Source organism: Lithobates pipiens, unplaced genomic scaffold (genome assembly GCF_037356315.1).
Source record: "Lithobates pipiens isolate NorthernLeopardFrog02 unplaced genomic scaffold, aLitPip1_a1.2 Scaffold_30, whole genome shotgun sequence".
Taxonomy (NCBI): Eukaryota; Metazoa; Chordata; class Amphibia; order Anura; family Ranidae; genus Lithobates; species Lithobates pipiens.
Window position 1 is genome coordinate 78,979,940 of NW_027507791.1, and position 14,593 is coordinate 78,994,532.

Below are 14,593 nucleotides of genomic sequence, written 5' to 3' on the forward strand. Positions count from 1 at the left end.
TAAAAAAAAAAAAGTAAATCAGCCGCCGCTAATCGGTCGATCCCTAAAGCATATCCAATGAAATGTAAAAAAACAAATGTATTCATCAGTTTAGGCCAATGTGTATTCTCTTATTTTTGGTAAAAAAAAAAAACGCAATAAGCTTATATTGGTTTGCGCAAAATATAGTCTACAAAATGGGGGATAGATTTATGGCATTTTTATTTATTTTTTACTAGTAATGGCGGTGATCAACGATTTTTAGCGGGATTGCAATGGACAGATCGGGTGCTTTTTTATTTTTTATTTTTTTGTGACATTGGTGATTAGTGCTAAAAATATACACTCGTAACCTGTATAAATGACACTGGCAGCGAAGGGGTTAAGACTAGGGTGAAATCAAGGGGTTAAATGTGTCCTAGGAAGCTGTTTCTAGCTGTGGGGGGAGTGGACTGACAGGGAGTACAGAGTGATCGCTGTTCCTGATCACTAGGAAAAGACTATCTCTCTGTACTTCCCTGTCAAAACATGGATCTGCTTTGTTTACATTGTCAGATCCCCGTTCTGCCTCTGAGGAGTGATCGTGGGTGAGCAGCGGACATTGCGGCCCTGCAGCGCATGCCCTCAGTGTCTCGTGGCCGAAACTACATACAGTTATGTCGTTTTGTGCAATAGGGCTGCCCTGCTGCAGTATTTGAGGTGGACAGTCCTTAAGTGGTTAAAGAATGTCGTGTCTGTTGTACCAAGTACTAGTGTTAAGGAATCCTGTTCTTTGTATTTCTGCCTTTGTGTGAAATACCTTGTGATCTAGTCAGGCCCCCCACTTTCCTTTCTCAAACTGACCACACTACACATGAGAGCACATCCATCCCAGCATGGCCAGTTTTCTAGCTGTGCTGGAAGAACAGCTTGCCTGCCCTCAAGTGATTACACTCTTGAAGCCCCTTATGCAGCTGGGAACAGAAGTCGCTTATACAAAAAAAAAAAAAAAAAGGTATTTATAAAGTGTATATACAGTGAAAAGATTTATTATGACCTGATCATTTTCCCACTGCCTTTCTTCCCTTGTGGTCGGATGTTGCAGTTGACATAGGTGCAAATTAAATCAAAGCAAAATTACTAGCTTGGTTATTGCTTCTAGCCAGCATGTCTGCATGTGGACTACAACTATACTTATTTAGCCAGTAGTAACATTAGTCAAGTTTATTCTTGAAAGGGATTACAGTTGGTATTATCCACACCTTTACTCTTGCCAGCTGTTAGCAGCAGTTTTTCCTAGATCTGCTATACAGCCCTATGTAAAAGTATATTTCCGTAAAAAAAATTCTTTTTTTTCTTCTTTGCGTATGTGTGTTTATGTATATATAATTAGTGTGTGTATATATTCACTTTTTTTTTTTTTCTCCTCTATTATCTCTGGCTTGCTCTCTCCTCCTATCGTCTCTATCTCTTGCACAGAGCAGCCCCGATCCTCCTCTTCTCGAGTCCCTCTTCTGTGATCCTGACCCCTTCCTCCTGTCAAGTGACAGCGAGTCACAGCTCCCTATGTCCATTCAGGCTCCAGTCTGCTTTTGGCCATATGTAATAACACTGGGCCAATCCTGAAGACACCTAGTGCTGTCCCATGAGACCTACATAAAGCATATGTCAAGGAAAAAAAAAACTTGTGCCGTACATGCACTTTTGTCCATATTTTATTACTTTTAACCACGTCAATTCTGGGCACTTTCACCCCCCTTCCTGCCCAGCCAATTTTCAGCTTTCAAAGCTTTCACATTTTGACAATTGCGCGGTCATGTGGCACTATACCCATATATGAAATTTGTATTATTTTTATGAGGGCTTTCTTTTGGTGGTATTCACCACTGGGCCTTTTATTTGTTTTCTAAAATTTTTATTTGCATTCACATTTTTCTGTTTATAAAATTTGGCAAATAAAATGTGCACTGACACTGATCTGTGTAAATATTTCCCCCATGACACTTGGCACTTACCAGCTGTCCTCACTCTAAGGCTGCATTCACACCTGAGCATAGCGTTTTCAAGCAGAAAATTGCGCAAATTTACCGCGATTTTGTGCCGGGCAAAAGGTCACCAATGTTAAAAGAAGAAAAACGCCCAAATCTGCTCAATTTGAGCGACAAAAAAGGGTCCGGAACTTGTTTGAGCATCAGGCGTCCGGCTTCAGGCGACATGGAGTGGAGATGTGAACCATCTCCATTGAGAATAAGATTTTTTTTCCCCTCTAGCGCTTGGTAGCTTCAGGCTTAAAGCTACAAAACGCTCAAGTGTGAATGGGGTCTAACAGCGTGAAAGGAAATGCTGCTAACTGGCAAGTTTCTTTACATGTCATCACTTGTGATTGGACACAGCTGATTACATAGTAAAGGGCCACTGTGATTGGCCCTTTACAGCAATCACCGAGCGTGCCAGATGTGCTCCCCAGAGGTGCGTGCGATGGGGGGGGGGGGGGGTGGTTCTGGAAGGATGCCGTCCTAGAACAGGAGCTGTGCTGTAGCTGTCTTTCGGCTATAGCGTAGGCATGAAATGGTTAAAGATCCTGCAAGTGTAGAAACATGCCTGTTGAGCTGCCAGAAATGCCCTCAACACTTGATTTCTTATTGTGGACGGATTGTCAGCCCTGCCCATTTTTTATAAACTACTCATCCACTCCCACTGTCATCCTTATTTACAATGATGGTACTAATTGAATTGTAGTCAAAGACGAGAACCATGAGGGCTAAATGGTCTCCGGCACAGAACAGTTGTGAATTGCTGCAATTTTTTGCACTGATACCTTTGGAAGCATTGTGCTGTTATCGGTTTTATATTTAACAGGCCAGAAGGAAGCAAATAAGAGAAGTTGTTGGGATTTACATGCACTTTAAAAACAGACTAAAGACGTGCTTGTTAAATGGAAATGTGAAATGTTTTTTATAGGGAACATGTTTTGAATGGTTGCACTGTGTAGGGTTATTTTTTATTTTTTTACTTTCAAATTTTGAAATGTGTGATCCTACCTGGAGTTTTATGTATTAAAGTAGGCTTTGTCAACCTTTTAACCCTAGAGGAACCTCAAAAATGTAATTTTCATGCCTCGAGGAACCCTTACTAAAACCAAATCGGGGCTCAATAGGAACAATGCTCCTTATATTGGTGGTCAATGGGAAGAATGTCCCACTTAAAGTGGTGCTCAGAATGCCACCCTTAAAGACAGCTAAAAAGATATTTGGTGTCAGGCTGCTGGCTTTGCTAAGAAATGCTGGACCTTAAACTCTGCTTAACCGCTCAAGGAACTCCTACAAACCCCTGGAGGAAGGGGTTCCTTGAGTAAGGGGAGTACAGAATATTAAGGATGCATATACCAGGTTTTTTTTTTTTTTTTTGTAGACCGAGTACTTTTTCTCAAGTACTCACCGATACCAATTACCGATACCTATTTTTAGTTGAATGAACAAAACTCTGGACAGCCGCACTCCAGATCAGATGAAAAGTAAAAAATTCCTTTTATTTCTTCAAACTAAAATAACCTCACATCACACAAATAACAACAAAAGGAGAAAAAGACAAAAATTTCTGACGCGTTTCACGCTGAGCCTAGCGCTTACTCGTAGCAAATTTTTAGTGACCTGTGTGGTCTGGTTTTAACAGCTGGTTGTCGGCCCCCTCGGGTGTGAATTTGTTTAGCAGTTCAGGTGCAAATTGTAAAAGTGTATGACAATGGAAATTGCTAAAATCCCTGCCAGGCTCTTATTAAAAACACATTGTGGTCGGCACGCACATATGTGAACCAGCTCCATTGAAAAGGCTGCAGGTTCGCTTGTAATGCGAATCAGATGTGTTCAAATTGCATCCAATTCACATATATGAGAAGGGATGGGATTTAGTATCGCTGCAGAATATAAATGAAGACCTACCCTTCCCACTGGCTGAACTCCCCTTCAGTGCTTGGAAAGTTCATGCTGAAATAAACATTTCTGGGGATGTTGTCTCCAGTGACCTCCACAGCCATTGCTTGTTCCGGTTGGCCTCCATACTTAAGTGTAGAGTGGTGCCAATGGTGCAGCAACTCGGCCCCCCTCTTTCCTGCCTGCTCCTGACCCCCCCCCCTCAAATCCCAGGCTGCAGCTTCGCTCCAGGCACTCTCTGCTCACCAGGTGAGTTGGGTAAGGCAGTGCCTGCTGCACAGACACCAGGTACCCGAGCTGGCCAGGGTGGCTCTGTCCCATCCAGCCCCTACTTGGACATGGCATACACCATCCCTGCCAGGCGGTGACCTGTGCTCTTTCCTTGTCCTTATCCTGCACTTTATAGAACAGGTAGGGACTTTTTAGTTTAAGACCAGTTAACACTACATGCAGTCCAGTGCGTTTGTTGATGCAGTGGGGAAAAAAAAAAATGGAAAGTAGGGTATATGATTTCCAATGGCATAGTTCACACCAGTACTTGCAGTTCCAGTGCGTTCCAGTTCCAGAAACAAAAGTAGAACATGTTGCATTTTTCCTGCACTGGAACGCTATAAAACGCATCAAAAACACACTGGAGCACTTCTTCTGGATCTTCTTAAGGTTAGGAAAAGAGTGGGGTGAAACCGTGGCTGACAGCTCCACATGGGATCTGGTTGGAGCGGGACACATTGGCTTCCAAAAAGGTATGTATACTTGTTGTTTTTTTTTTTTTTTCTTTCTTTACACCGATAGAGATTAGTGTTGGATCTCTGGTGTCCATAAATGCAGTTATTTTAGATTTTGCATGGACTTCAAATTTAAACAGCCTGGAATTTGTCTTGAAATATATGAATCTACCTAAAGTTAATCTGCCAAGGTGAGATAGTGGAAGCTGCTATTAAAAGCTCCCCTTCTGATGAACCTGTGAGTTCCCTGGCAGTCCTACCATCCATCCTCAGTCTGATTTACTGAGCTAGAACAAGTTTGAAAACGTGTTAAATGTTTTTGCTGGCTAGACAGTGTTACCTCTGACAGCAGTAACTATTCAGTCACCTTTTGTAATCTGATGGTCATTGTAGCACTTTCATTGGTCATCATGGCTGTCCTCGGGACCCACTAACAGGCCAGATTTTATGTATTACCTTGGGGGATGCAGACTAGAATACTGCAATCACTGAGCAGCAAATGATATCACATGTGATGTATTTCACTTGTCTTCCAAACGTGGCCTTTTAGTGGGCCCTGAGGACAGGGTTGAAGACCACTGCTTGGAGCACCTGGCATTTTGTTTCCAGCAGTGTTTGCCCAGTTGGCACAGTTTCACTTGACTGTCTGGGCTCTCGATAAGTCATGTCATCAACATTGCTGTCTGACACCAATGTGTTACCCTTATTTTCCCTCTACGATTGTTACTTTGTTGCCGTTATTGACATCATCTGTCCAAGAGGAATTTAGGTTGCTCGTGAGGTATAGTTTTCTATAGTGAAGCTGTCCATACTGGATTTATAGTGAATCGTGTAGTGATTTCGAAAAAGCACTGTGTGGGTGTAATTTATTGGTGCTACCTTGGGGCTGTTATTTTATGGCGCCATGCAAGATGTAATGAATTTCGCTATGATTTAGATGCTACTATACAGTCATAGCCCAATGGATGGACATTTATAGCCCTTTGTTTCCAATGTATGATCCCATAAACAGCTGCTGCCTTTTTGAAATGCCCCATTTGCTTGCAATCTAGCATTATATCACTGAATACTCCTCAGGATGACATGGAAACCATCCAGGATTTGTAAATCTCTGAGCTAGACAGTTTAGATCTGGTAGTTGTCACCATTTGAGTTATAACCCTTATATAAAAGCTCTTAGCAACCTAATGGATGTGTCGTGTATTGATTTTGTTCTGTCTTGATAAACCTTTGAATTGGCCTTGGCTGAAGCCATTTTTATTATCTTGTGCTTCAGGTATTACTTTATAATATAGTTGCTCCTATCTTGCTGTAGGAATCCCAATAATTCTTTGCTGTGCAGTCACTAGAAAGAAGCAGTCGGCTATAGTCCATGTGCTGTCACTTGCTGTTTATGTGCATTTGCTTGAGCTCTGGTGACATTGATGCTCTGGACCAGATGGTGACAATAGGCACATGCCTGCTTAAGATGTATTGACATGACTGTTTATAGTCTCAACCAGGTGTGCATGGTATCGTACGATAGGAACACAGTTTGGAGACCTATCATCCCATAACAGGAGGGACTTTTGCTTTTAGAATTCTAGAACTTCTAGAATTTGGCTAAAAAGGATAAGTTCACCTTTTGCAGGGAATTTTTTTTTACCAACAATTGCAGAAAAAAAATGCGTTTTTTTTTTTTTTTTTTGTTTTTTTTTTTTATGGGATTGCAAGTCTTCCACCAGCTGCTTTACTGACCCAAGGTTTGGACTTCAAAGTTAGAGAGGTGAAGGAAATGTCAATGGTCTGAGTGCAGCGATCACCACACTTGTGTTCCATTAAGAACTACAAGTCGCAGCCGCACATGGGAATAGCAATTCATTCAAAGATCTTCCTCCACACAACTGTGCAAGGGAGAAAAACCCCTGTGCACTGCCTGAGGTTTTCCACCATGTTACACCTAAACTTAAATATGCATGTGTGTTCCATGGTCTAAAAAGGTAACATTGGCTTTTAAAGAAGTATAGGCTGACCAAAAAAAGTTAAAATAATGCTCAAAATCCCATAATACCTTGCTTTACCTTCTCTCATTGTATGTGCTATTTGAGTTTGCCGAACGGCAATGTTTTGTTTCATTTAGGAAATCTGTTTAAAACGTTTTTATTGAATTTATTGTTTTGGTAAAGTATTTTGGAGTTTTGAATTAACCTCCTCAGGTGTTTGGTTTATTTTTTGTTGTTTGGTTTTCTCTTTAATTTTGTGGTTTGCCTGAAGTACGGTTCTAACCTTGAATCATTTAGGCCCCGTTCACGCTTGTACGACTCCAAAGTTGCACCAACTTTGGAGTACAGCTTTGGCTTTGACCAGTGATAACGGACAAATGTCGCACACAAGTTGCATTGTATGTTTTTCAGGTACGACTTTCATGCAGCTTGAGGGCAATAGACTTCAACGTTAACCCTCAGAAGTTGCATGAAAGTCGCTGCAAGAACTACTTTAAAGTTGCTGCAACTAAGTGGCGTATATATATATATATATATATGGTTATCGTTGGGATAACATGGGGAACGAGCTGTCGTGCAACTTTGATGTCCAGTGTAAATAGAGCCTTATACATATATGTAAATTTCATTGTTTGAATATAGTTTTTTTTATTTCTATTTGGCTTTGTTTAGTAATATGATTTCTTTTTTTTTCAGAGATCATTTACATTAATTTTGGAGGCTTGGGACTGGGACAATGACACTAAAGTGGGTGAGTAGATCCTTATACCATGTGAGCTAATTCATATTCATGATTTGTTTTTGTCAGGAACGTTGGCATGCAAAAACTTGGTTGCGTCATTCATTCTTCTCACCTTTCAAGAGACCCTGTCACTTCAGCCCATCTTCACAACGAAACCGATCAGGGTCATCTGTTAGGTGTACTTGTAGAAGGGCTGCTTCTTACAGCAGTTTTGAGACCTGAATAAGGATATCTCCCCAGAAATTCAGAACAAAATACTGTTCTGCATTGTCGGCTTTCAAGCCTTTGGTACTGCTGGCAGCCCCTATGCCATCTGTTTCTCTGCTGGAAGAACTTAAATGTCATAAGATCAGTATTGAAAGCCGATGTATAGTAAGCCCACTGTCCTTGTGTACTGTGAAGCTTACAGTTTGAGCTTATGAAATGTTCGTACTTTCAGCAGAAACGCTGATTATGTAAGCAATGGGGGAGCTGCATAAGTCACAATCTGACACCCCCGGAAATGTTGGTTTTCTGAATTGCCAGGCTGATGTCTTTGATTAGAAATTACAGAAGGGCTCCCTGCTGCAGCGATGGAAGGATTTTGATACAGATTGCAATCTTGTGTTTAGTTGCAATAGATGTGACAAGGTCTCGTTAAAGCTTAGTATCTCTCATTAAAGCACTGATTTGGCATTTAAGGGCCAATTACAGGTCTCTTGACCAATGAGGCACGGTGGTCCCCAGTTTGCGAGGCATTTAGGGTGATGGAGCTTAGATTTGGAGAAAATTCCACTTTGCCTGGCCTGTGTAACTAAACCTTCTCCGTCCCATGGGAATGCAGCACCTGCTCGTGTCTTGCTTTGGTCATTCTTCATAAAATTCAAATATTAACTGCATCCATGGGATGGATTTTGACTTGTTCCCATAAATTGCCTACAGTTTAGAAAGCCCCTTTTAAAAGCTGACTGGATCTGATTAGGGCTGAAATATAGATGAATCGACGACTAATAGATTATGAAATTAATTACTATTTTCATAATCGATTAATCGGCCAGTAACCTAATTGGGTTAGAAAAAAACTTAAATTATCCCTTTTATAGTACAAAAAGAGCAAATTGCTACTGTAAATATTACTTTCACTGTCCCATAGTAAAAAATGAACCCCTTACAGGGCGATTATTTGCTCTTTTTGTACTAATTTTAGTTTAACCCCATTATGTTACTAAACATCTTAGGCCTGGGTCACACCTCTGTTTTTTGGTGCTTTTTGCAGAAACACACTACAGTTCATTTACATGGTTTCCTATGGGACACGTTCACATCCATGATTTTTTTCAGCTGCTGCGTATTTGGAAAAGACGAGGTGTTTTTTTTTTTTGTTTTTTTTTTATGCAAAACGGTGCTATTTTTTTTTTGTTTTTTTGGCTCAATATACTTCAATGGAGAAGCTGCAGAAAAGCATGTAATGCATTTTTTGCAGCAATTTTGTTTTTTTTAATCTGCCCAACAACAAATTGGCCAAAAAAAAGTAAAAATGCAAATCGCAACAAAATTACTTTGTTTTGATTAATCACAAAAAAAAAAAAAATCGGCCAACTAATCGATTATGAAAATAATCTTTAGTTGCAGCCCTAGATCTGATGAAGATGTAGCTGTTTTACTGATTAATATTTGGCACTTTGCATATGCTAGCTTAAAAATGAACCAGTGATATCAATGTGCCATGGTTGTTATGAAAGTACTGAAAATATGGACTTGTAAAGGCACCCGATAGTAACATTTATTAGTATCCGTTCATGAAAAGCCATTCATAAAAACATCAATTAAAATGTAGATAATCAGATCAGGCTTCTAGTGTATTCAGATGACCCAGACCAATCCCATAAGGATAATACCAAATCTGGATTATATTAATACGGTAATAACAGCCGCCTATCACTGGAAGGCATTAAGGCATATGCCGTCACGGATCTCTTGTTGTCACCGAAGTTCGCTGGGACTCACATCTGCACGTTTATCTTTATCAATATATGGACTTTATTGCCTATATATTCATTATTTTATTCTTTGTTTTTTTTGGAGTTGTTATCCTCAGATTTGGGGTCATGTTTCACTAATAGATTATAGTTATATGTACACATCATATTAGGTTTAAGTTTCACTATTTTGAGTCATCTTTATTGACTTTTGCAGTCACATATGCTTAGCGCTTACACTTTACACTTTGACGTTTCTACAGCTAAAAAGTTTTAGCGTGTTGGCAGCTTTTTTTTGAGTTCTTTGATTACTGCGCAGTGTTATTGTGTGTGTGTGTGTATGTATATGTATGTGTGTGTGTGTGTGTGTATATATATATATATATATATGTGTATGTGTGTGTGTGTGTATATATATATATATATATATATATATATATATATATATATATATATATATATATATATATATATATATTTATATATTATATATATATATATAGCTCATTAAGGCATATGCTGTCACGGATAGTGGCTCTATTGGCGACTAACCATCTGATTGGATCTATAGCTGACTGTATGCCATGATCCCCTCCTCTCCTGCTTTAGAAGGATGTTAATGCTGTGGCTATGTGGGATAGAAGCCTTTGGAGCGCTGTTGGCTTTCCTAACAGACAGTAGTTTCATTTTATTGACACTCTCCACCCCATTGTATGTAATTATAAATCCTAGAATACTCACTCAAGCTCCTGAGGAAGCAAATTTTTGTGAAACATGTTGAGCTTATAGCAGACTACTTTGATCTCTCCTGGACTCTTCCAGTCTTCATTCAGCCGGTTGCTGTTGTATTATCCTTATGGGATTGGTCTGGGTCATCTGAATACACTAGTAGCCTGATCTGATTATATACATTTTAATTGCTGGTTTTATGAATGTCTGTCTTTTTTTTCATTAATTTATTATAATATATTCATTTTAATATCCGGTGCCTATAAAGTCCATGTTTTCCAGCCATTTAATTTGTCCTTATCAATTGGGATGTGGCTATTTTCACAACCACAATACTGCACTGTGATGGTGTAATCATAATTTGTCTCCTAATGGATACAGCAAGAGTAAGAATTTTTCTTGTGCAAAACCTGTTTTACATGAATTCCCTTTTCCTCAAAATTTCAGTAGTTTGTACTGTCTTGTAAATTGTATCATTAAGCTTGTCTTTCACTTGCAGTTTAGTAAGAAAGTGTGTATATAAGCTCATATTTATATAGGCTAACCCCATCACCAGCTCCATGAATCTGCTTCAAAACTGAACTCCAGGATAAGTAAATGTGGTCCAAATAGAGGCATGTTTGTTTTTTGCTTGAATCTTGGGGTGCTTTTTGTATCTTCTCCCCCAAGATCTGTGCATTAATCCAGTGTGAAAGTTTGCCTCTGTGCAGAAGCTTCTTGTATTAAGACCAGTCACTGCTGCTCTTTGTGCAGGGTGATTGGTATTGTCTCCGCCCCCTCCTGTAGTTTTCTGCAGGCAGCCTGTAGTGGGTGGAGCCTTCCTGGTCCCTCCCACAACTCTGCTTTCTGGACAGGCTACATGCATTGCAGTGCGGTCACTGCTATATTTTACAAGCTGACATCAAGAGTTTGCAAAGGGATTTGGTGCACAGTGGAATTATTTTCTTTGTGACTTTTGGTATATGAAGCGGAGCTCCAGGCAAAAGGGGAAGTTCTGCTTTAAGCACCCCCCCCGCCAATATGCCACAGGTAAGTAGTTTTGACGAGTACCTGCTTTCATTTCCGCTCTCCTCCTCTCGCCTTCCCTTCACAATCTTCTGGGACACATCACAGGTCCCAGAAGATTGCACCACCTACTGCTGGTGCCACAGAGGAGGGAAGCAAGGATTCAGGCAGCCACATCGCTGGACCGAGGGACAGGGAGTGTTAAGTCAGCAGCTACACATTTTTTTTTTTTTTTGTAGCTGCTGACTTTTAATAAACGCAAAAATTAGTGGAACTCCACTTTGAAGTGATAGTAACCCCCCCCCCCCCTCTTTTTTACTGAAATGATGCTCCTTTACAATAGTCTAACATAAATGCACTAACCTTTGTTTTAGTTTCTAAGTGTTTTTTTTTTTGGGGGGGGGGGGTCTCTTTTCCTTGCTTTTGGGTTGTCTCCCTGATGGGTGTCCCCCCCCCCCCCCCCCTGCAGCACTGCTCTCATTGGCTTCATCTTTAAACTGTTGCAGCTGACCCCAAGACCAGTAATGAGTGCCTTTCTATTCCCATCCTACCCCTCCTCCAACATTCTGAGCTTGTACACTGCAAGAGAACGGCAGGTCGGTTGTACCCAAGTCCACCTCTGTCCCATAACTGACATCTCTTGTCCACATTTCCACCATTTAAGATGTTTACTGGGACGTGTAAGGTGGTTTCTCCTTAGTTGATTGATCTGTGCTTACTTATTACCCAAAGGTCAACCTCTACTTTTACTTGGTGTTTGAACCTTAACAGAAGTGGTGTTTGTATTTTCAGACTTAATTAACATTGACCAAAGAAAGATTACAGTAACCCTGTAAACGGCAATTTGTTGCGTCTGTAAATTCCCTTCAGATTTTGTTACCATAATAGAGATCAACTGGAATAAAAAACAGATCCTTTTATGTATATAAGTAACCTTAGCTACTGGCTATATATAATCCTAAAATATTTCTTAAATTGTCCTGCAGCTTCTTCCCTCTGTCCTTGGCTAAAAAGTAAGTCTATTGCTGTTTTCAGGAAGGTATCAAGTAGAAAGAATGTACAGGAAGCCGTCACATCCTGGATGATGTCATCAGCTTTGTTAGGCCTCAGGTCGGAGGACCCTCTGGAGAGGGCTGGCTTGGTCAGCTGTTTAATTGCATTCAAAGGAAAGGTGTCCCAAGCCTCCCAAAAGTTCTATATAAAACCAAGCCAATATATTGTGTTAATCCATGTTAAGATGCATTATGTATGTGAGGAAATTAATAGGCCAGCCATTCACACCAGTGGACATTTAAAAAGTTCTGATAAATGTACAGATTACTTGAGTTAATTGTCTTCTTGCCTGGAGTCATTTACTTCTATATGGCCCCTTTCACACAGTCAATTCCATCAGGTCCTCCTTTTACAGGTGGACATGATGGGACCGTGCATTGTACTCTATGGAACAGCAGGTGTCGGCAGACACCTGTCCAACATCCTATCCACCAAAAACAGGTGGATGGGGGACCTGTTTTCACATCTGTTTGGTAGATAGGATGGCAACGAACAGGCAGTTTGTTACCATTTGTTTGCCCCATAGACAAGAGCGGGCTGTGTCCATGTCTGCTCTGCATAGCGGAGTAGACGTGGACCTGTCTTCTGCCTGCTCAGCGGGAATCAATGGAGAGATCCCCTACTGAGCAAGCAGATCCTGCTTCAGAGGCACCTGTGTCAAGGGGGCCTTACTTTGGGACACAGTAGGAAACTTTCTTTACAAGCCCAAAAAATGTCGTCCTTCTCTGGAAACCTATACTCCTAACCCGATTAGAGATGCACAGATCACAAACATAACTTGCCAAGATGATTTATAGGCACTTATAAAATAACATAGACTGTACAAAGTAACGTTGTGTGGGTATTACTGGGTACCAATAAACCCATTGGATCTTGTTGTCTTTGGTTTCTTAAATGATCTTCCTATGTAGTTTATTGCCCTCTCAAATCTGCTTGTTGATGCTACATAAAAGCTGCATCCAAGTGAATCTTGCATCCCAAGTATGAAAAGTGTAAGTGTAAGGCCGGCAATAGATTCAAACCATGTATGGGCAGGCCAAATGTACCAAGTTGATCGCTCAATGTGAGTACAACTAGCCTGCCGGATTTTACATGTGATTATTGCTAGCAGCTGGTATATCAAAAAATCGCTGTCTTGCCCCACTGGGAGAATAAAATGACTTGGCGGAAGGGATTCCTGTGTCAACACTGCCTGTGGTTGCAGGAAAGTAACTTGCTCAGTGTATGGCCTGCATAAAACGTGCAGGTATTCATTACCTCTTCAGCAGATCACAATACTCTTCTTGACCATGCCTTAATTTAACTTTGACCGGTTGGACTTCATTTTTATTCAGACTGTGTATCTAAGTTACCCAGAAACATTAGCTGGCATGGCCTTGCTGCTGTTAAAAGCATCCATGCTGACTAATTTGTTTTCTGATGGGATGGCCAGCAAGAGTCATTAGTGTTTCTACAAATGTGTAAACTACTTGATACTGCAGCGCAAAAAAAAAAAAAATATTCTAGGCTTTTTGCCATTCAAAAATGCTTCTATTTGATTAGTATTGACTGTTTACCTGAAGTTCAACTTTACTACACTCCACTCTGTACCCTTGGTATCCTTGCCCTGTAGATAATGTTTTATTTTGATATGGGCCTACTCTAGCATTTAATGCCCAGGAAATCTAGCGTTGGCCATGCACTCTGCATAGTCTCACTTACATCTGCATGCTTTTCTGACATCCTGTCTGCTTTTTTTTTTTTATCCAAGAGCCAATAGATAATTTTGTAGGTAAGATCAACGTTGATTAGACTACCACATGTCTGTTTCTATACTGTGCCCTCAGAAAATGGCACGAGTTTACAGTCGGGATCTCCTCCTCTGCAAGCATGCAAAAACATAAATGCACAGCCACATAGCCAGATTTAAGGATCTAAAGTTCTTCATGTTTTGTTCTGTCCTTAACAAGTTATAGGAAACGGAACAGTCTGAGAATGCAGGGTGAGCTGGACAGTCTGTATCCTGTTCATAGTGTTGACTAGGAAATGCCTTTTTTTTGTTTAAATAGATGAAATAAGAGCAGATTCCAACAAAAGAACCTCAACTCCATTATAACTTCGTGTTTATGAACTGTGTATGGTGTTTTGTGCCTGCTGAATTGTGGTATCTTCACAAAATTGAGTTGGCTATACAAGGTTGCATCTTAATGGCTTTAAACAGAACTCTGACCAAAAGGTTTTAACTTTTTCATTTTGAAATGAATTGGAAAGTAATACAAACTGTCAGGTTTTTGTTGTAACGCAACACAAAATCTATCAAATAGGAACACAGACAAGGACCGAACATGAGAGGAAATCTCTACAATTGAGGCTTAACTGTGTAAAGCAGTGTTTCTCAACTCCAGTCCTCAAGGCGCCCCAACAGGTCATGTTTTCGGTCCTTCCATTATTTTGCACAGGTGATTTGATCAGTTTCACTGCCTTAGTAACAACCACAGCCGTTTCATCTGAGGGAAATCCTGAAAACATGACC

General features: G+C 40.4%; 1 protein-coding gene across 2 annotated transcripts in view; it reads left to right on the forward strand.

The window, feature by feature from the left end:
* JAG2 (jagged canonical Notch ligand 2) overlaps nt 1-14,593 on the forward strand; it is a 121,403-nt gene that overhangs the window by 49,858 nt on the left and 56,952 nt on the right. For both annotated transcript variants that reach the window (XM_077464485.1, XM_077464486.1), the window contains exon 3: nt 7,291-7,345. In XM_077464485.1, the coding sequence (XP_077320611.1) occupies nt 7,291-7,345 (55 nt within the window). The remainder of the gene's footprint in view (nt 1-7,290; nt 7,346-14,593) is intronic.